The sequence below is a fragment of the Ceratocystis lukuohia genome (genome assembly GCF_044167205.1).
Source record: "Ceratocystis lukuohia strain C4212 chromosome Unknown Supercontig1_pilon, whole genome shotgun sequence".
Lineage (NCBI taxonomy): Eukaryota > Fungi > Ascomycota > Sordariomycetes > Microascales > Ceratocystidaceae > Ceratocystis > Ceratocystis lukuohia.
Window position 1 is genome coordinate 1,447,373 of NW_027263520.1, and position 19,487 is coordinate 1,466,859.

The 19,487-nt window shown below is 50.2% G+C and overlaps 3 protein-coding genes across 3 annotated transcripts; 1 reads left to right on the top strand and 2 right to left on the bottom strand.

Annotated features, from left to right (window-relative positions):
* Positions 1-2,331: 2,331 nt before the first annotated feature.
* Positions 2,332-2,658, top strand: HOO65_010374 (uncharacterized protein; the record flags this gene model as incomplete). Its single annotated transcript, XM_070999699.1, has 1 exon — positions 2,332-2,658. The coding sequence occupies one exon, from the start codon at positions 2,332-2,334 to the stop codon at positions 2,656-2,658; it is 327 nt and encodes a 108-aa protein (XP_070862196.1).
* A 1,010-nt stretch (positions 2,659-3,668) lies between these two features.
* Positions 3,669-5,015, bottom strand: HOO65_010375 (uncharacterized protein; the record flags this gene model as incomplete). Its single annotated transcript, XM_070999700.1, has 1 exon — positions 3,669-5,015. The coding sequence occupies one exon, from the start codon at positions 5,013-5,015 to the stop codon at positions 3,669-3,671; it is 1,347 nt and encodes a 448-aa protein (XP_070862197.1).
* A 7,968-nt stretch (positions 5,016-12,983) lies between these two features.
* Positions 12,984-18,478, bottom strand: HOO65_010376 (TBC domain-containing protein; the record flags this gene model as incomplete). Its single annotated transcript, XM_071005239.1, has 2 exons — positions 12,984-14,610; positions 14,721-18,478. The coding sequence occupies 2 exons, from the start codon at positions 18,476-18,478 to the stop codon at positions 12,984-12,986; spliced, it is 5,385 nt and encodes a 1,794-aa protein (XP_070862198.1).
* Positions 18,479-19,487: the final 1,009 nt, after the last annotated feature.

Here is a 19,487-nt window from a genome sequence, read left to right on the forward strand (position 1 = left end):
TAGGCCCGGTCACACTAAGCGACCAAATTGCAGTATCAGAAAATTCACATACTTGCAGGCGTTGTAGTACGTTGCAAGATGACGAGTAGGGAAGCAAAAAGGGTTGTGGTAATGTCGAACTTAGGGTTAAATATATTCCACGGATGAAGATAAAAAATATACGGAGACAAACAAGAAAGCTCAAGGGCATGTGCAAAAATCTCAGAAGAAAAAAAGAATATTCGCAGCAGGAAAAGGAAAGGACATGTTGGCGTCTATTTACAGCTCATGTTCTAGACCATCTAGAAACCAGTGGGGGCATAGAAATGGCGATATGAGGACACAGCTTGCGATAGGGCAGCAAGCCAGCAGCAGCAACGGCTTGAGTAAAGGTAGCTTAGCTAGCCATGACTGTATAATATAGGCCAATAAGTAGCAGCCTTGTCAGGTTATATCCGCAGATTTGTCAGTCTGTGCACTCAAGTAGCTCGTGTTGTTAAATTGATTGGCTAGTGTTTTGTTTTGTTTTGTTTTGTTTCGCTGTGAAAACACCAGCAAGCACAGAAAAAGAGCGAGACAGCGAATTTCCCACCAGTCATGTGTGCATCATCTATTGCAAGGCCAACGACTGATACGGCCTGTTGGGCCCTGGGGGCTTGCCCGCCGCTCCTCTTCTCTTTGCGGCTATTTGTCATTCCTTTGGGGGACTTGGCCATAAGGGAGAAGGAGAAGAGAAAGGGATAGGGAGAGAGAGAGAGAGAAAGAGAGAGAGAGAGAGAGAGAGAGAGAGAGAGAGAGAGAGAGAGAGAGAGAGAGAGAGAGAGAGAGAGAGAGAGAGCGTGGGTTCACGTCTTTCTGTTTCTTATTTGCAGCCACAGACCCGAGAGTCAAGGCTCCAGATCTCGGCCAGCATTCCAAGACACAAAGTACAACACAGAAAATCGGGCAAACGACACAACCAAGCGCAAAGCGGAGAAGGGCAGAAAGGAGTACAAGATGTGAGGAAGGGTTGTTTCTCGGTTTATGCAATTACAATTACATACACGGGCCGATGTTGCTCTTTTAGAACAATCACACACACTTCTTGTTCATTTGCCCCATGCCTCCCTCCAATAGGAGCTGTTGCTACATTATCTCCAGCCAAGAGCTCTTTCTGCCTGCCTTGTTTCCTTTTTTTCTGTTCCTTTATGAGGAGAACAAAAAAGAAGTGCCCAAGGAGGAAAAGCAAAAGAAAGCGCACCACCCCTGCTAAGGCTCCCAGAGGAAGGAAGAAGGAGAAGGGAGGAGAGAAGGAGAGAAGGAGAAGGAGGTCCTTTGTTTTATTCCGGTTTGGGTAGGTAAAGCCCGACCTGGGCGTATGGACCCTCGCCGCCTCTTTTCTCTCCAAATAGGTAACAACCTAGTTGGTTGGTGCAGCAGGTACAAAGACAAGAGCGAAAACAAAGGTTCTCGTTTGTTGGCTCTCAATCTTTTTCCTACTCGGACTGCAGTACGGCCGTCTGCCCAAAGTCCACTGTGACGGGAATTGAGGGATTTTGGGCCTCCAACTTCAGCCGGCTAATATCCGGCTTTCCTTCTTTCCTTCTTTGCTATTTTCTTCCCACCTTTCTTGTGCGCCCTGCTTGGCGCCCTCATTTAAAAAAAAAAAAAAGCAGTAGTTGCAGCAAAAGAGATATACACCTTGAATCTTGAGACCAGGGCACAGCACTGGAGAGAGTCTTTCTGGCGTTAGTGGCCCGGCCCGGCGTATGTGCTTGCTGCAGGATATGTACGTAGATGTACGTAGAGATGTGGATATATTTTTGTGCTGTTGGTCATCATGTTGTGACTAGCAACCCACTGCATACAAATAAAAGCCCCTCTCATCCATCCCAACCAACTTGTCCTGATCCGTTCCACCGAGATTACCCCACGACATCTGTTGGTCAATCCATGCTTCTTTCCAGTCAAAGACATGGTTTTTCTCTTTTTCTCGTTCCTTATTTTGCGCACTAAGTGTTCCCCTCAGTTGATACTGTCTTGATCTGGTCTTACAAATCATGTGTTTTTATGCTTTGTTCCAAAAGGTTTAAATTCTGGGGCTACTACCTCTCTGATTACATATCCTAGATTCAAACTAGAGATAACGCGGTAGAAATAAATAAATAAATAGCGTCTGTAATCCCGCTTGGTGTCTTTGTTTTAAGTCACCAACTACAAACCAAAAACGCACAGCATAACACAACGCGATAACACTCCATTCTTGCCAGTAAAACAGAGGACTCCCTCGCTCATATCTTCAGACCTTTCAGCCCACCCCATCTCAATCCAGCCCCTCTCTATTTTGCTCCAAGGCCTACCCTACCGCCCAGCATGTCCGGCACCGGCACCTTCAGCGTGAGCTTCACCTACGTCAACGACCCCAAGGCTTCATTTGACTTGGACTACTACCTCAAAACCCACATGCCGCTAGTGGAAAGCAAATGGAAAGAATTTGGTCTTTTAGGCTACAAGGTTGTTCAGTACGACACCTCCGATCCGGACAACCAGCCCCCGCTGCGCGTTGTATGCATCAGCACTTGGAAGGATGAAGCCAGCTGGAAGAACGCATTTGCTCAGTCCTGTACTGCTGCCATCATAGACGATGTGCCCAACTTCTCTTCGATCCCCGTCAAGCCCTACACGGGAATCTTCTATTAAGTTTGGCTTTGGAGATGGGTTAGCATTATTGGATAGGCAAGTTTCCCCCCCCCCCCTACATTTTCTACTAGGCTCTCTCTCTGCTAACAACTGGGCTTTCCCCCATCGCTAGCTTGTGACGTCATATCAATCAACTGGAATGACAATGGATCTAGAGGATGAAAGACTTTGTCCGTGTATGCTGTAGTGATGCAGTGTTGCTCGTAAACACACATTGCACAAGCTATTAATAACATCATCAAAGACATCCGGAGAAACAAAAAAAGCAACCCCCTGCCTGTTAAACGATGGATCAACCAATAGCTATCCAGTTATAAAAGACAAATAATTACATTCAAAATCTATATGAGTATGGTGATTATACTGCCATGCATTTAGTTCGACAGTTGGCTCTGATTCACTGATTGACTTGCAGCCCATCAGCTAGCAACGATGATACAGTGTGGCTGCTATTGCCACCATTACTTCCAGCTTGCCGTGCGTCCGAGATTCTTGGTTCGGAGGGGGTCGGTGTTGGCCCTGAGTGTGATGATGAAGGCGGTCGCGACTGCAGCTGGGTCTGCGACTGGGACTTTGCTTGTGTCTGTGGCGCAAAATTCATACGATCCGTACCTGGCCCTGGGCCCATGATTTCGGCGCCACCACTACTATTTCCACTGGTGTCACGTGCTGTAGTTGACTCGCTTCTTTGTTTGATGTGCCCCTGGTGGTTTTGGCTTGAGCGTTGGCGTGAGCCAGAGCCTCCAGTGTAGGAGTAGCTGCCATTCATCGAAATCGAGCTGCGGCCAGACGACGAAAGATTAAATAGTGGCGGAGAACGGGTCTCGGATGGCGGGCCGGAGGCCTTACGCTTCTTAGGAGAGTCGACTGAATAGTAGCCAGACACACAGGCTTGGTTAGCCTTCCGGAATAAAAACAAACAGCAAAAGACGGCGGCGGTGGGGGGGGGGAGGGGACAAGAGGGGAGCGTAAGGGAAAAAAGCAGCAAGATTGGATGTTTGTTTTCTTTTTCATTTGATGCGCTTCACTTTGAAGGAGGAATACATTGACGAACCGGAAGGTGCAGAGGATTGAGTTGAGACAGTGTTGTTATTAACAGTCTGTGTCTGTGTTGATGGTGGCTGCCAGTGGTGAAAGTAGATCCCAGACTGAGGCTCGGGGCCTGTCTGATTAGCAAACGAATAGCTTGATACATTGGGTGTGTTGGTCCCAGAGGCATGATGTACTGCAGATATTGGTCGTGTGGCAGATGTCGGCCCTCCTCCTATGCTAGACCGAACAGCAGGAGACCCAGGATGTACGAAGCCATGAGCAGGTGGCATGGGGTTTGGAGTGCCGGTACATGTAGAGTGAGGTTGAGACTCTCGCCGTTTACCGGGTGATGTTGGCGCTTGAGGGCCATGGTGCTGATGGTGCGACGAAATAGCTTGTTGAGCCCATTCCATAGCTCCAGCAGGTAGAGTGATACCACCAATTCCTGCAAAGACAAAAGGAATCATGGTTGGTGGGATCCCACCACTGAGAGAAGTCCGCAAAATTTCCAGCTCTATTTGCCGCTGTTCATACCGCAGCGTTCCCTGGCGAGTCTTTTCCTCCTCCTGCCTCCGCTTCTCTTCTTCAGTCTTTGCTAATAACCAACCCTTCATTGACTCTTCCGAGTCTTGCCATCGAGGGGGAGGCGCCGGAAGGGCGCCGAGGCTTTGGTCGTATGGTCGAGTCATTGAACGGGTGTGATGATGGGAGATGCCAGATTGGGAGCCGGCCGGGGGAGGCGCCGATACTGGACCTTGGGTGATAGTATGAGGGGGTTGTTGGTGAGGCTGCTGGGGAGGCAGTTGCTGCGAATGGGGCAAAGTTGATTGAGACTGGGGATTTCGATACTGTGAAGTATCGTGTCCTTGATGGTGGTGCTGGGACGGAGTTAGGGGAGGTGGCAAATGCTGCGATTGCTGGGGGCCATGTTGTACATTCTGGGCAAGGTTTTGGTGGGGAGGTCTTTGGTGGGAGGCTTGAAGTGGTGGGGGAGGTGGAGGAGGTGGCTGTTGTTGTTGTTGTTGTTGTTGTTGCTGGTGCTGCTGGTGCTGTTGGTGCTGCTGCTGTGGTTGCTGCTGTGGTTGCTGTGTAGGGTGTTGTGACTGCTGTTGCAAGCCTATTGATGATGGGTGAGGCACTCTTCCATGAGATGCGGATATAGGTGGTTGTCCATAGGGACTATCAAGTCGCTGAGGGTTTGGCATGATGTGGTATGAGTCTCGCTGTGAAGAGGATGGCGGCGATGGTCGAGTAGTTGCTGGTGGTGTAGGGAGATCATGGGTTTCGCGGTAGCTAAAGGAAGCTTGGTGCTTGGATGTGGGCATGGTGTTTGAACTGAGCTCTGGCAGACAGAGAGCAACCAACAGACCAATGGGAAAGGCAGGGCAGCCAATCGCACAGTGGCACAGTGATGGAGTGGTAAGGTAATTTTCTAGGAAGAGGCAAAGAAGACGGAATATGCAAGAAACAACTCAAAGAAATAACAATGCAGCGAGGATGTGATGTAACAGTAAAGCTAGAGACAGAGTCAGTAGATGGAGATAGGGGCCCTGTTTCGACCAAGTTAAAGTATCTAGGGCTCTTGCAATATTAAAAAGGAAAAAAAGGATTTTGTGAGCTTTACCTAGAGGAAAAAAGAAAGCAAAGACCAGGCGGCAAGGAAAAGGCGCAAGCTTGGGGAAAGGGACCTGGGCTAGTGGTGGTGTATATATAAGTAGGGTGGGTGAGAGAGCTTGGGAGTTGTCTCTCTGTCTAGGAGAAAAAGAAAGCAGGCAAAAAGGGAAGCCCTGACAATGATAGAACAACAAGGAACAACATGAAGACGTATTTGGAACAGTCTAGAGTTTGAATTCGGCAGTTTTTAGTCTTATTCTTTAGCAACAGACTTGAAACATGAAATCGTGGTGGTTGAGGGCTAAAGTTGGGAAGAGTAGAGGAAGATATGCATGTAGGTTAAGTTCCAGTTCCCAATGCCAGTCAGTAAGTAGAAAGACTGCGAGGGTTTTTTTTTCTTTCTTTTTCTTCCTCTCTTTTTTTTTTTTTTTTTTCTTTTTTCAATGTTCTTTGACAAAGGGGAGGGGTGTATAGGAAGATGGAGGGGGTATAGAGGAGGAAGAGCCTAGCTTAAATACCCTAGGATAAACAGGACAGACAGGATATGTGATGAAGAAAAACGTGTGTGAAGCCGCCCAAGTCCAAAGAAAGAAGCAGCAGGATCAGGAAAGAAGCGTTTACTATGATGATGTGATTGTGATGAGTACGACAGATCGCCACATGTAAGCAACAACATACCGGGAATGGGGATATGTACACTGTGTATTCCCTTTTCTATTCAAAGCATTTGATTGAGGACATAGGAGTTTTGTTGTTTTATAGACGGGCAGTTATCTAGCTCCCTCACTTTGGTTGAGTTGGCGAGGGAGGGAGAGGGAGTGAGGGACGAAGAGCTAAGGTCTAGAACTCTGTCACAGACGGAGTGAAAAGTCTGTTTTTTCGCTGTTGCTAGTAGTCAGCACCCTGGTTATAGTCCACTCGGACCAAGTCCAGTTACAAGGGGACTTACTAACGGCCTTGCAGGATTTCCCGTTTTGCGCTATTCTGTCATCATTTTTACCTTCTTTTTCCATGACCAGGATCTCTGAGCCAGGGTAGAGGGGTGTTTTTTATGAGGCGTATGTGGTGTGGTGTATGAATTTATCGCAAACTGAATGGGATGGGATGGGATGGGATGGGGGTGCCTGGATATTTGTTCAAGTAGAGTAAGAATAACATGGGTAATAATCAAAGAAGGGAGGGACAAAGAGCTGCTGCTACTGCTTAGGCAGGGGTAGAGGTTCTAAGAGAAAGTCAAGGGAATGAACAGCGGAGAGCAGAGGACAAAGAGGGTGCGTTTTGATTGCTGACAAGGCGAGAAGCAATTATCGAATAATGACTTGGAGAGGACGTTCGAGGAATGTCGAGAAGACTAGTATTGCATGACTGTGGGAACGGAAAGGAAAAGAGACAAAATAATAATGAGACGAACGGACGGACGTACTTGTGTTCTGGACTATCTATCCCTGGGCCCAAGCAAATGGGCCAAATTCAAAGAGCGGAAGAGAGGAGGCGCCTAAAAGATGGGATGCGGGAGAAGACGCAGAAAGGGGAAAAAAAAGAAAAAAAGGAAAAAAAAAAAAAGAGAATGAAAATAAATATCAATATAAAAAGGCTAGAATCTTAGGCGTCCGACAAGGAAGAGAAGATACAAGAAGGATACCGGAAGAAGCGCAAAAGAAAACTGAGTCTCAACGGATCAAGAGTACAAACCTGATTGGGCGGCGGCAAAAGGTAAAAGGACGATATCACGTATCACGACGAAGCAGGAGGAATGGACGAGGAGAAAAGCGAGAAAAGTTAGACGGGGTTAGGCCTTCTATGTGGAAGGTACAGGGAGATACGGAAGCCTTCAAAGAGGAAGTCAAAGACGGTCAGGAAGAATGCTTCAGGGCGAAGCCCAAAAGAACTGAGACCCTGGGGCCCTGAGCAGACAAGAGTAGAAGCCATCCAAAAGCTGGTTTAACCTGTAAGAACGCGACAGAGAAGTAGTCAGACAGGCTGAAATGGGGCGCCTTGGCAAGGCAAGGCAAAAAAGAGCAAAGATTGGATTCGAGGCAGACACGGGGGACTAGTCAAGAGACAAGTGGAAAGGGAAGCCAAGACACGTTCAAGCAAGGGATTGTTGGCGTCAAACAAGGCGCAGAACGTAGCAACAGTAGTGGCATGGTTTGGACAGCAGCAGTAGAGTATGGGTGTGAGATGAAAACTGGTGCGCTACCATAAGAGCCAAAGACGGAAAGCGATGCTGTAAGATGTGTAGAGTCACGTGTGCCTAGGGCTGGCATATCTGGGCTGCCTCAGACAGGCAATACTGAGTTCCTTCCTTGGAGAGGGCGTTGTCAGATTGCAATATAGAAAACAGCAAGAATGGGAAGAAAATGCGGAAGTTGCTTCGCCCGTGGCTGCTGTTCATCCAACAACCAGCAAGTAAGACAAACACGGGAAGTCATGGAATCCGATAGGGAGCTTGAGGAAAGGGAGAGGCAATGAGAGACAAGGGAAAGAGGGTAGAAGAAGCCAGACAACAGGAAATATCTCTGGCACATTGGAGAGTGGAGCGGAGAGAAGGACAGAACGAGCAACAGCGTTGACACGATCCACGCAAGCAAGAGCGCTTGCCCGGCATGAAGGCAGGACAATGTTCTATAATATAACCCTAACGACCCAACCCTCGCCGTGACCGACCTAACCTGCCAGTGTCGCGCCTGCTTTGCTCTGCCACTTTGCTTGTCTAGGCTAGCCCAACGCATCTCTCTGAGTCCCATCGCAATGGCTTGCCCATCCTCGCGCCTCTATCTGGCGTTACGCAGGCTGGCACAAGTACTTGCGTGTGTGTGCATACACATATGCGCCTACACTTGGGCCTTGTCTTTATCGCTGCACTACGCCGCTATGCTGCCCACAGCTGCCATCCTTTCCAGAGCCACAATTCTATTGTTAGTCCCCTCTTTTGTTGGCGCGCTTTGTTCTTCGCTCTTTGTTGTCTGTGTCTAGGCCTTTGTATTCCACATGTTGTTCTTGCTGGCTTGTCAACTAAACAACCGGGGGGGGGGGGGGGGTTCCGGACAAAAAAAAGCGCTCTTCTGTCTGCTATCTGCTGTCTGCTGTCTGCTGCTTCTCCTTTTCTTTCCGAAAATCTGATATTGCTTTTTTCCTCTTCGCGTGTTACATGCTACTTGCTCCTATTCTCCGCCCGCAATGGACAAAAGATCTTTCTACTACTTCATGTATGTACTGCATAAGAGCTAACCAACAACAAGGCGGTGTACAAAACAGCCCCAGAAATAGTGGCCGGCCAGAAGGCCGTTCTAGAAGAGGGTGCATACAAAGGTGCATGCACATAATGCAGCCAAAATAGGACCCAATAATGTCGTGGTCATTGTGTCTCGTATGCTTGAAAACCAGCCAAGCCGCTGAAAGAAGGCCCAAGACGTAGCCAGCACCTAGCAAGGTTCAATCCACTGGCCACACAGCTAGAATACATTAAGATTAAAAAGAACCGCCCGCCGGGTATGCACGCGTGGTCTTCCGGGCTTGCTGACTGGCCTCCCCGCTGACGAGCGAAATGTGGTAGCTGTAGATTGAATATATATAGTCGTGACTTCTCCTTACTCGTGCATGAATTCAGGTGGAAGGAAGATGAGCATGACTACTGGACAGGTGAGAGAACAGGGAATTTGATGGACACTAGCATAATCGCCGGCCGAGAGCTTGTGCCACGGCCACGAAGGGGGTCTAGCGTTGATGGCGTCAGTAGAGGGCCAGGTGGCTAAGTTCCTTTTGTCAGTTGGCGGATATTAGAGTGTCTGGGTACACCATCAAGGGCACTACATTCACCTTCTTCCCCCCCCCCCCTCACTCCCCCCTGTCCAGTCCGCTAAATGATGGACGAACTTGACATGTCCTTCTTTTAGGCTTCGCCATCCACTCATGGTGGTGTCAAGAGACCTCAGAACCCTGTCTATAGCAGAACCCTTTTAGTAGCAATGGCCAGCACCAAGCAGCAGTTCATTTAACCTCCTATTATGGGCAAGGTGTCTGTGGTATTATGCAGTATACGTTGCATATTAACGCGTTTTCGTGGGCAGACAACTTGTTCCCAACATGGACTCGAGCCCCTTTGCTTAGCGAGACTCCAAAAAGTAGAAACCAGACGGGGAAAGCTCTGCAAGATCAAAAAGCAGGGGGGGGGGTTTGAAGAAATTAGGGTTTGCCGTGTAAGTCGTAGAGGGGTTAGTCACGTGCACGGGCCACCAATATTATTTCAAACAAGCCAAACACAGATTTGTGCTATTCATTTATCCGAACCATTGCACACATCCTACAAGCTCCATAGGACCAGCCGTTGGCAGTGATTTTCAGTGAGTCGTCATCGTTGCGGTGGTTTTTGCTGCAGCTGCTGTTGTTTGAGAACAAAATATCCCGATAAGGTCGTGCTGTTACATTGCATTGGTGCGGTTTCGACTCTGCTAATGCTAGGCCACTGGGACCCAGGACTATTGTAATGAGTCTACTCTTGGCAGGCATAGACGATGAAGATGCGAGCCGTAGACGAGGGAATACGAAGACATGAAGAAGCGAACAGCAAAGAAGGGGCCTGTATGTGCGCTATACATAGACTGGACGAGCTAGAGACGATGAATCTAGACGGAAAACAGGTTAGGAAGCCCGAAGAAAAAGAGAGGATGAACTGAAACTCGGGCCTGTACTGAAACCAATGCAGAGGGAGATGTTTATCTACGCGAGCAAGAGATTGGGCTTATTTTTAAGATGGTGTAAGTCCACGACCGCGTGAAACAAGGCACAGAGCTCGCGCAGCATGTTGAAGCATCCGGGGAGGGGAAGGAGGGGAGGAGGCGATCCGAGTCTCTCTTTTGTCTGGTCTTTCTTTAGCTCTGTCTTCACGACTCAAAGATTTGTGGTTCTGATCGAAGCTAGCTGAAGAAACAATCCTTAGGACCCGGCCTGTTTGGGCTCTGCAATACATTTGCCAGGGAGAGAGGGCCTCCAGCTATAGCTGAATGGGCATTGGCTATATCGCTCGAAGCGGCCTAAGCTCTGTCTCGGGCGAGATAGTTGTCGTCTTTCTAGTTAGCTCAGAACCGGACCCTGTCTTTTCGGCAGAAGATGACAGTCCAGGCCGAGACGATTTCGACAGGGGAGTGGGAGGGGGGAGGGGGGGGGGGAGAGGAATGGAGACTGTAGGGGGCGTGATATAAAAAAGGATAATAGATAGCTGAGAAAGAGGAGGAGAGTCTACGATGAAAAGACCGCCAGGCACCAAAGTTGCGCGCCTCTCCCCATTATCGCTGCTTTCCTGTATTCTCTCTTTTCCTTGCTTTTCTTTTTTCTTGTGACTACAATAAGGAATTGTCCCTAAAGCAGACACTTGAGACAGACCCCCGTGGACCCTGGACCTGAACCTGGACCTAGACCTGGAAGCTTGGAAGCCTGAACTTGTTTGTGGCTGCTATCCTCCGGCCGCATCCGAGATGGGTAGGGATTCTAATACTTTCAGGCAGAAGGCGAGTAGTCCTTCTTGTCTATTCAGCATTGCTAAGGGGGTAATGGCTATCTAAATCCTGACCTGTCTCTCCTCCCTTTTTGCTGCCAGCTTTGCTGCCGGCTTTGCTCTCTCTGCTGCCTCCTTACAGTTCCATCCTATCAAACACAGTGTAGGGACATAATTTAGGAGAAAAACGGGATAATTAAAAAGAAAAATTACGAATGGAAAAGCAACAAGCTAGGCAGAGTAGCACCCCATTGTGAAATGCAAAAAAAAAAAAAAAAGAGAGAAAAAAAAGAGGAGGAGGCAACAAAAGAGATCAACAGCTGCAACGTAATTGGGTTTCTAGCTTCTAGCTTGCAGCCGGGGCCTGCCTGGCTTGGTCGAAGGGGTCCAAACAAAACAAAACAACAGAATGAATCATAGACGCAGGCAGTGTAGGCTAGCCACTCCCCCGTCCAGGAAAGTATACCGGCCGTGCTATAGTCCAAGCCTCAATACAATCAGTGCAGTCGAAGTCCAAGCTCTCTGGCGCTGGCTGAGAGCTGAGCTGTTTGGGGAATGGGCTTAAGTCCAAGCTCGAGATCTGACAAACAAGTGACATGTCCAAGCTCAGCGTGGCTTGGCCTTGTGAATAGGCAAATATAGGCAGGCGTATGGACGTATAGCAGGCGAGGCCAAGAAACAGGAAAGGCCTTACCGTTGAGGCATTGTTCTGCTTGTTCTTCCCTCCCTAGCTTCTCTCATGGCTTCGGCCACGTGAGGGCAATGAATCTTCTTTTATGTTTTCTTTTTCCTTTAGCGTCTCGGTTTGGTTCGGACTATCTACTACCCATTACTACTCTTTCGTTCTATTGCTCCAGTCATCCAGCTCTGGTGGCCCTTGTTTGGTGGCCCTAGGCTCTAGGATAACTGCAAAACTAGAAATAGTTACGGCCCTCCGAGGCGAGCTTCCGGTGTTGCTTGAGTGTTTCTGAGCCCAAGCCCATATCCATGTTTGATTCCATGTTTGGTGTGTGTCATTTATGGAACCCCACCCCTTTGCCTCTCCCCCAGTCAAGTTCCGTCTTTTCCTTCTTCCTTTCTTTGGTCCAAGAGGAAGATCAACTAGCGGAGACTTTGTTGCTTATTCTGGTCAGCCTAAACTTCAGTAACAGACAAAACAGCGAGGGAAGAGGAGAGACATGAATAATATATGCTAGGTAATAAGTAATAGCTGATAGCCAACGCGTGGCGAGCCCTTCTTCCTCCCTCTCTCGTCCTCTCTCCTACACCCCGGCTACTCTAACCCGGCCTCTAGTTGAAATCACTACTTCGGGGAAAGTCACAAACAACACCACACAGACCCCTTTAACTGGCAACAAAACCAATGGAAAGCACATGAAAAGCCTAGAGCAAGAGATAAACCTTAAGAGGTAGATCTTGTCTATCTAGCCACCCCATGGGTCGAGGCAAAGTGACGGAGAACAATGAGACAGCGCAGTTAGATTGGCTTCCTTTAACGGGGTAAGAAGCAGGGCAACCTGCCTAGAAAGGCAATACAAGACTGCTAAGAGGGCTGTGCGGACTTGGGACTAGGAACAAAACATAAGCAAGGACCAGGGTCTCCAGGTGTTACATCATACGTAGACGCCACTAGAAAGAGCAGAGATAACAAAACCAGCCTATAGTGACAGAGGGCCTCTAAGAGTTCTTGTTTTTCTTGTGGTATGCTATTTGGGGGGGGGGGTATCTATCTTCTGTAAACTAACAATATCAAGGGTAAGCAAGAAAGGAGCAACCTAAGAAGGAGGGCCACAACACACACAGACACGCGATGGTGTCCCACTAACTAAGCAACAATGCAGTAGGAAATTAAGACAAAGGAGAAGCAGAAAAAGGAAGACGATGTGAGAAAAAGAAGAAAAAAAAAAGGACGGAAACAATAGCCAAAGACGGTACGGGGACAATTCGCCAGGGACGAAATGACGGGAAGTAATTTAAACTCTGGGGCAACAAGAAACTGGACAGTACAAGACACGCTAGAATGGCGCATAAAAGAATCAAACATAATGTTCCAAAGTCAACCGCTAGCAACATGAAGAAAGAAAGATAATAAACGACGCTGGAAAGCGCATCACAAAACCCCAAGTGACGTCAGCCATAATCTTGATCTCGCCCTGCCACTTACTTGCCTACTTGTTGGCCAAGCTCACACCAGCCGCTTCTTCTTGCGGTTAACGTAGTGTGCCTTGTATTCAGCCATGGTAACTCGCATGAGCATATCCTCGTCCTTGACAGGGATCCATGACGTAAGTGCCTTCATTGCATTCTCAAAGTCAGAGTCCATCAGAACTTCACTGAGGGCTTGGATCAGGGCCGCTGCCGCGGCATGGAGCACCTGCAGCCCATCACTGGGCGTAGGAGGCGGTGCAGAGCCCGCTGTAGCCTTTGTGCCAGTGCCACTGCGTGAAGGTGGCGGTCGCACGGAAGACGAAGATGATGCCGGCACAGGGGTCTTAGACCGAGCTGGCAGAAGATTAATCGCCGATCGACGCGGGGCTGCCGTTGGAGTCACAGCAATGGCAGACGGCGGCGGAGGCAAGGGGCCGTCGACGGCTGGCGCACCAAGTAGCATGAAGACATCCCATATGCGAAGCTGGGCACCGAAAGGAATGCTCAGGTTAAACAGTGTCAAGTACCAGCGGGTGCCATAGGCTGTGGGGTCAATGCTAAGCTCGGCCATTTTCTTGGCCACCGGCTTGCCACCAAGCCATATGCCCTCGAGTTCGCGCAGGGAGTCCATCAACCCCTCAAACCCGGGGGAATACAGACGAGCTAAGCCACGGAGCGTCCAGAGGCGAACAAGCATGACAAAGGCCTGCTCTTCATCAAAGTACGACAAGAGTGTAGCGGCCAACGAAGCCATGCCTTGCACGTAGCCGACCTCGGGGAAGTAGAGAGCCAAGGCATGAAGAACACGAAACAAGAGTCGCTGGCCGCCGCGATACCGCCTTCGGAACATAATGTGGCGACTGATTGTTCGCGGCACATCGAGATCGATCTGCACATCATCGGTACACGGCTTGGTCTGCAGGGCATGGAACGACGATATGATGCCCTCCTCGCTGGGAGCAGAGCCATGCTCACGCGCGCTTTGTGACAGAAATGAATACCATGCGGCCGCACGCCAGCAGTCGGGTATACCCTTCCACGTGCGCTCAATCAGCTTAGGATCTTTCATGTCAAAGTCGTACTGCTGGCCCTGCCCGGGAACGCCCTTGTTTTTGATGATAGCCATGCTGCGCCATTTCTCAATGCGCTGCCATTCCTTACGTTTCAAAGACTCGCTTATGCGCCCTGCATCCACATCGTCGGATATATCTGAGATCCCTGGCGCAAGAGTGAGCATATCACCGGCCTCATCCATCCATCGCCGCTCGCGGTTAACAGGCAGCATATTAACAGCCTGGCGCGCAGCAGAGCGAGTAGACCTCCAGGAAATGGCCGACACTTCGGAGGCCTGAGTGTTGAGAGATCGCGCCGAGATCTTACGGCTTGGGGCTCTGCCCAGGAAGCTATGTGAGTGAAGGGTGTTTTCCTTCTTGGGCAAGAACCTGCGTGTTCTCCCTTGCATTTGTTGCTGTCGCGATTCAGTGGGTGTTGAGATGCGCGAGTCGGGGTTCCGTGGATTAATGAATCCGTATCGGTCTACATCTCCAGAGTGTACATCCTGCCAATCTTCAAGGCCACCAGCGAGCTCGAATTCTTGGCGTGTACGGTGGCTATCACGTTTGGTAGGTGTGGGAGGAGGCCCAACGGCCGTTGTATCGGAATGACTATTAGATTGGGTTACTCTAGGAGATATGTTAGCAGTTGTATCAACAGCAGCAGCACCATCACAAAACACGTTTCTGCGACTGTGTCTGATGTCGAAGAGCTAACATACTGTACTAATTCGGCCTCTTCGGGAGCTTCAGGCATGGGCTCCAGGGGCTCGACAGAGTCTATGCTAACGGAAGGGACGCCTGGGGCATTACCGGGGCGCCCATTTTCCCACCTCAGGGCATCACCGCCCTCGTAAAGTGACCGGACTTTGTGTGATTCTTTTTCCAAGTCAGGCAACCCAGCTTTGACTAATTCTGCAGGAGGCATGCTAGGCGCCATGGCCATAATGCCGGGGCTATCGAGGTCACTCTCAATGTTCTCTAGCTCGCCAGCTGTAGTGTCGCTATCGTGTCCAGAGGGTTCGCCCAAGAGTGTGTCAGGTGTTTCTGCGCGTGATGCGAGTTGGTCACGCAGAACATCAATCAAATCGTAAGTTGGGTCACGCGTAAGACGAGGCGCAATGACAGAGCTAAATGAAGGGGAAGGAGTAGGTGATGTTTTTCGGATAATTGGCGGGTCCTTCCAGCTCCAGTTAGCCGTGACAGGAGGCGAGGAAGTAAGCTCCAAAGTATAGTCTCTTGTAGCGCTTGTGCTTGCAGTATCAGCCTCAGACTGAGGTGTGCAGCTTTCAACACCAGATAAGGCGTTATCTTGTGTAGCAGAAGGCTTGAACAAGGATGCCCCACCGTTATTATTATTGTTTCCTTCAGCAGCTGCTGTGGATTTAAAATATTCTTCAAGTGCGCTGCGCGAGATGACACGGCTTCCACCGAGCATAACACTACCACGTTTCGAGAAGGAAATGCCGGTCAGGAATTCATCATCCAGCAGGGGCTTTGATGGAATCGCGACAGATAGCGGCGAAAACAATTCGTCTTGAGGCACGGAAGGGGAGGGATGAGGAGACGATTCAGAACTTGCGACTTCAGCAGTGCGGTGCTTGTGAGGTTTGCCCAAGGCCTTTTCTACTTCTCGAAAAGTCTTGGAAGGTCGTGGCCAGATAGTCTCAGTGAGCGACAGGCGCGATCTGGCAATCGGCGTTGAGACTGCAATTGGCGAAACAGGAGCTTTCTGGCGTCGTCTAAGGCTGTTGCGGTGCGGCGGAGACTCAATTCCAGTATTAGGGCGCTTAGTTGCCCGCTCGCCGTCAGTATCAGGTGCAGAAGTAAAAGAAGAAGATGGGTATGACGCGCCAAAATCAATGGAGAGGCGGAGATCGGGTAACGGTCGCGAGTCGAAGTCTGGCGTGATCAAGTCAAGATCGTCAAATGGGAAAGTAGACAAATCAACGACGAATTGGTTCTTGCTCGCCGATGGTGGTAGTGACACGTGATGGGCTTTGCCTGGAGTGCGAGGCCGAGGAAATTGATCGGCAGCCGGTTGCGGGTGGAGCTGCGGGTGTGGCTGTTGCGCCAAAGAAGGTGGCTGCGCTTGAGATAGCGACGACGATGAATGGGGAGACGAGCGAATCGGCGGCAGCAGCGTAAACGCGGGCGGCGATCGATGATGGTGACGTGACGGAACAGGAAACACGGGCACAGACTGCAGCCTGGGATCGTGGCTGGGCAGGAAATTTCGAGGACGTGGACGATGATGGCACTGTTTCAAAAAAGGGTGGTCGTGATACTGCTGCTGGGGCAGAAATGGGGAATGAGATTGATGAGACTTAAATTGCCAAGTTGGGATGGATGATCCAGAACTAGGCGCAGATGCGGCTGCAGGAGTGTAACTAGCATTCCAGGTACAGGGAGATTCAGTAGTAGGAATACTAGGAACTCTAGGAGCATTTTCAGGGAGACCTGCAGGATTGGGGCTGTGGCTGAACCGTTTTGTGGATCTTGTGGCGGCATGGGTACTTTGAGATGTTGTGGTACCAGGATTAGTGGGTCCCTGGCTACGCTGTAGCAGTCCCTGAGCCTGTCCCTGGGCTTCTGTTTGTTGGGCTTGCCCTTGCAGTCCCTGTTCACCTGTAGTTGTTGTGCTGGGAGGCTCATTTATCCGCATGTCTAATGCCGATCCCGCTTGAGCCTGCGCCGTGGTAGGACGACTGCGACTGCCTCCAGCGAGAAGAGACAACCGCGAAACACCTAAAAAAGAACTATGCATGGGCGTTGTAGTAGCAGTCATAGCATCAGAGCCTGTCGTATCTGACGTTCGTGAAGCGGACAGTGAGAATCGGCCAACCGACGACGTGACAGACGCCATGGCGCTCTCGTGCTGGCGTACAGGGGTTACATCTGTGGGACTGCGGCGTCTGAAGCGGTTACGCACACTACTCATTGACCTCAGACCAAACGCACTGCCAAGCCTGGGACGCTTGTCGGAAGCTGATCCAGAGCCAGACGCAGACGACATTGTCTGCGATGGTGCGGTCGAGTAGCACGAAGACACTTCGCTGATGGCCGGTGAAACTGCGCCAGCACGTATTGAAGGAGCGACGTGGTTGGGCAAAGGAAGCGGCGTTTCGGGAATGTGTCTCGGGAGCGCCCCATTGCCCTGTGAAGATCCAAGGTCAAAGCTCAGCCGCGAGTCAACAACAATAGAGTTTGTTGCTGCATCAAGGGACTTGTAATGTGGTGGAGGCGGAGGAGGCATTGCTGCAAACGAGATATCACTAGGCGCCTGTGTTTCGTGGACTACGTGAAGAGGTAGTGCAGAGCACGGCAGTGGCCCAAAGGTCGGTGATACACTGCGCGACGATGCGGCAGAAGAGACGTTGCGTGTTACGGGCTTGCTCAAAGGCGACGGTGGCTCCGTTGGAGACACAGCAACCGAGGCGGGGTCAAAGGTGGGAAGTGAAAAGGTAGGGGCAAGAGCTGTTGGTCTGCGGCCAACAGACTTCGAAATAAGCGCGTATTCACGCTTCCTCGAAGGGGGACGTTTTTGCAAGTTGTGAGAGGAAGAAAATATACGGCAATCTTGGTCGTCTATGCTTCCCTCATAGATGGTGGACGAAGAACAGGTTGTCCCGGCCAAACTAGAGCTGCGTGTCCAGAAGCTATCACAATCAATAGAGGAAGCACGAGTGCTAGCTGATCGAATGCTACTGTTCTGGTAGAGGCCAATGGGGCTTGATGGATAGCCTGTAGTCCGGTCAGATGGCTCACTACCGCGGTTGCTAGCAATGAGTGATCCCAAAGGCGCGGATGAAACTGGCAAGTTAGGAGCCGAGTTCCTGAACAGTGGGTGGGCCTCAACGGGCGGCGGGGGAGGGGGATTTCTAGTGGCCGCAACAGCTGCAGCAAGACTTGATGACTTTCTGCGCAAGGCAGAGATACTAGAAGGAGGACGGCAAGAACTATGGCTAGGAATCGACGGTACAGCCGAGCTAGAATGCGCTCGTAACAGGCGCTTAGCAGACTTTGGGTAGATGGGAGGAGGCTCAGTCAGCGAAGGAGGAAGATTCACGGTTGCAACGGACTGTGAACGTGAAATGGGCACTGCTCGCTGAAGATCACAAGGGGTTGGCGATGTCGGAGTAGTACTGTCTGTGGTGACAGAAATGGCAGAGGCAGAGACATGCGCGAAACTTGAACATGAGGAAGAGCGGACCAAGGTTTTACGAGGAAGGTCAGACGGGGGAGAAGAGGAAGATAAGGGCGCAGAACGTAGAGGCGGGTGGGATTGACTCAGCCCTTGGCTTTGGCTATGTGGAACACAGATTGGCGGCAGCGGTTTGGTAGGTCCAACTGGAATTGGGGGTGTCGAGGCAACGGTATGCTCGTAACGAAATGTTACTATGCTGTCGTCTTTGAAGGGGGAGCTAAGACCGCTAGGCCGTGTGCGGGATCTGATGCTCCCAAGCTTAGAAGGCGCCATTGTGTTGTGAGTCAAGTTACAGCGGACTAATATAAATGAGAGCAATACAAGTCAAGCTGTCGGGCTGGGGGTGCTTAGTAGAGAGCTCAGAGTACCTTTACCGCAGACCAAGAATGCGCCAGGGAGATAGGAATCGAGTGCACAATACAAAATGGAGTGCCTGGGTTCTTTGGTCAAAGGAGAAGGCAGCCGCTAGTAAAGCAATACAGCTAACAATAGCTCCTGTTAGCGCGTAATGGCAACGGAGGCGGACAAGGGAAATTGGCACAGGCAGACTTGGTGCTGGTGTAGTCGGCTCATGCTATGTGTAGTTTGTTTACTTTTTTACTTTTGTCAGTGGAAACAGGGTTAACACAACGCAAATCACCATGTGTTTCTAGGGATATTAGCCTCTAGCAGCCTCTAGACGGATAGGCAAAGGCCCTCGTAGGATGAGAGGAATGAAAGGCGCCAATATATCCACGTGTAAGTGAAGTAGGTCCAAGTAGTAGCGAAGTACAAAAAGACTGCCTCAATCCTGAACATGCGTCCCTTAGAAATCGATACAATTCCAGCTACAGGAACGCTTAATCAAAGCTTCGTTCCGTGTGGGCAGAAGGAGAAGGATGGGTTGGAATGTTGGAGGTATGATATCAAGACTTACGATGGAATAGAGTATGAGCAAGGTTGGCGAAGAGAACCAGAGACTTTTGGTTTCAAGTGAAGGATGGGTATGAGTCCATCACTGTTCTAATAGATAACGAGGTAATGCGTGTCCTACAGGTGAGCTGGCGGTTAGGTAAGTTACATGACAAGAGCAGTCGAAGCAGCAGCGAATAATGTGAGTATGATGACGGGGATGGAAATGAGAATCAAGTGCGTGCACCCGATGCCACGACGGTGGCACTACTGCGATATGCATCCAGCGCTTACAAGGTGACGAGGTCGACCCCGCGAACACAACAGACACATCAGACACAACAATGGAGGGGGGTTCCTAGGGAGCGGGCCTTTTACTAGACAGCTGGCA